The 1164-nt window shown below is 52.2% G+C and overlaps 1 protein-coding gene across 1 annotated transcript; it reads right to left on the bottom strand.

Moving 5' to 3' along the window:
- Positions 1–220: 220 nt before the first annotated feature.
- On the bottom strand, positions 221–478 carry EMH_0075770 (uncharacterized protein; the record flags this gene model as incomplete). Its single annotated transcript, XM_013499653.1, has 1 exon — positions 221–478. One exon carries the CDS (start codon positions 476–478, stop codon positions 221–223), a length of 258 nt encoding a protein of 85 aa, XP_013355107.1.
- Between the last annotated feature and the right edge of the window lie 686 nt (positions 479–1164).

Raw genomic sequence — 1164 nt, 5'->3', positions numbered from 1 at the left:
GTTTTTATTTTCATCATACAAAAAAAAATACTGCTCTTGCTGCAGCAGCAGCGGCTCCTGCTGCTGCTGCAGCAGCAGCAGCAGCAGCAGCAGCAGCAGCAGCAGCAGGTGTTGCTGCTGCAGACACTTATTGCTGCTGCTGCTGCTGGAGCTCCTGCTGCTTCTGCATCTGCTGCTGCTGCTGCATCTGCTGCTGCTGCATCTGCTGCTGCTGCTGCATTTACTGCTGCTGCTGCTGCATGTGCTGCTGCTGCTGCTGCATCTGCTGCTGCTGCTGCATTTGCTGCTGCTGCTGCTGCATCTGCTGCTGCTGCTGCATTTGCTGCTGCTGCTGCATTTGCTGCTGCTGCTGCTGCATCTGCTGCTGCTGCTGCTGCATGTGCTGCTGCTGCTGCTGCATCTGCTGCTGCTGCTGCATGTGCTGCTGCTGCTGCTGCATCTGCTGCTGCTGCTGCATTTTCTGCTGCTGCTGCTGCATCTCCTGCTGCTGCAGCACTAGCAGCAGCAGCAGCAGCAGCAGCAGCAGCAGCAGGAGAGTTTAATCATCGTAATCATCCTGCAAGAGTGGTGTGTCTTCATCTGCTGCTGCAGCAGCAGCATCATCATCATCATCTGCTGCTGCTGCAGCAGCAGCAGCAGCAGCATCATCATCATCATCAGCAGCAGCAGCAGCAGGATTTTTTCGCAGCAACTGCAGCAGCAGCAGCAGCACACCACCTATTATACTTGCTGCTAGCAGCAAACCCAGAAACCAAACCCCCATCGTCGGCCCGCTTAGTAAAACTAAAACAGAAAAAACAGCAACAACAATAAATGTAATTGTTAGTTTTTTTTTTGTGTTTTTTTTCTTTTTTATTTTTTTTTCTTTTATCACCATGTCTCCTGCTGCTGATTCTATCAACGATATACTCATCATACTCCTGCTGCTGCTGCTGCTGCTGCTGCTGTTGCTGCTGCTGCTGCTGCTGTTGCTGATGAGGTATTTGCTGCTGCTGCTGCTGCTGCTGAGAGAAGGTTGTGGGGGTGCTGGCAGCTGAAGCAGAGATGTGCTTACTATGCTTTGCTGCTGCTGCTGCTGCTGCTGCTGCTGCTGCTGCTGCTGCTGCTGCTGCTGCTGCAGCTGCTGCTGCTGCTGCTGCTGTCTGTTGTTTTTATTTTTTTTAA

The sequence above is a fragment of the Eimeria mitis genome, genomic scaffold (genome assembly GCF_000499745.2).
Source record: "Eimeria mitis Houghton genomic scaffold, Emh_scaff4518, whole genome shotgun sequence".
Lineage (NCBI taxonomy): Eukaryota > Apicomplexa > Conoidasida > Eucoccidiorida > Eimeriidae > Eimeria > Eimeria mitis.
Note: the sequence above shows the minus strand (reverse complement) of the source record. Positions and strands in the feature narration are given on the sequence as shown.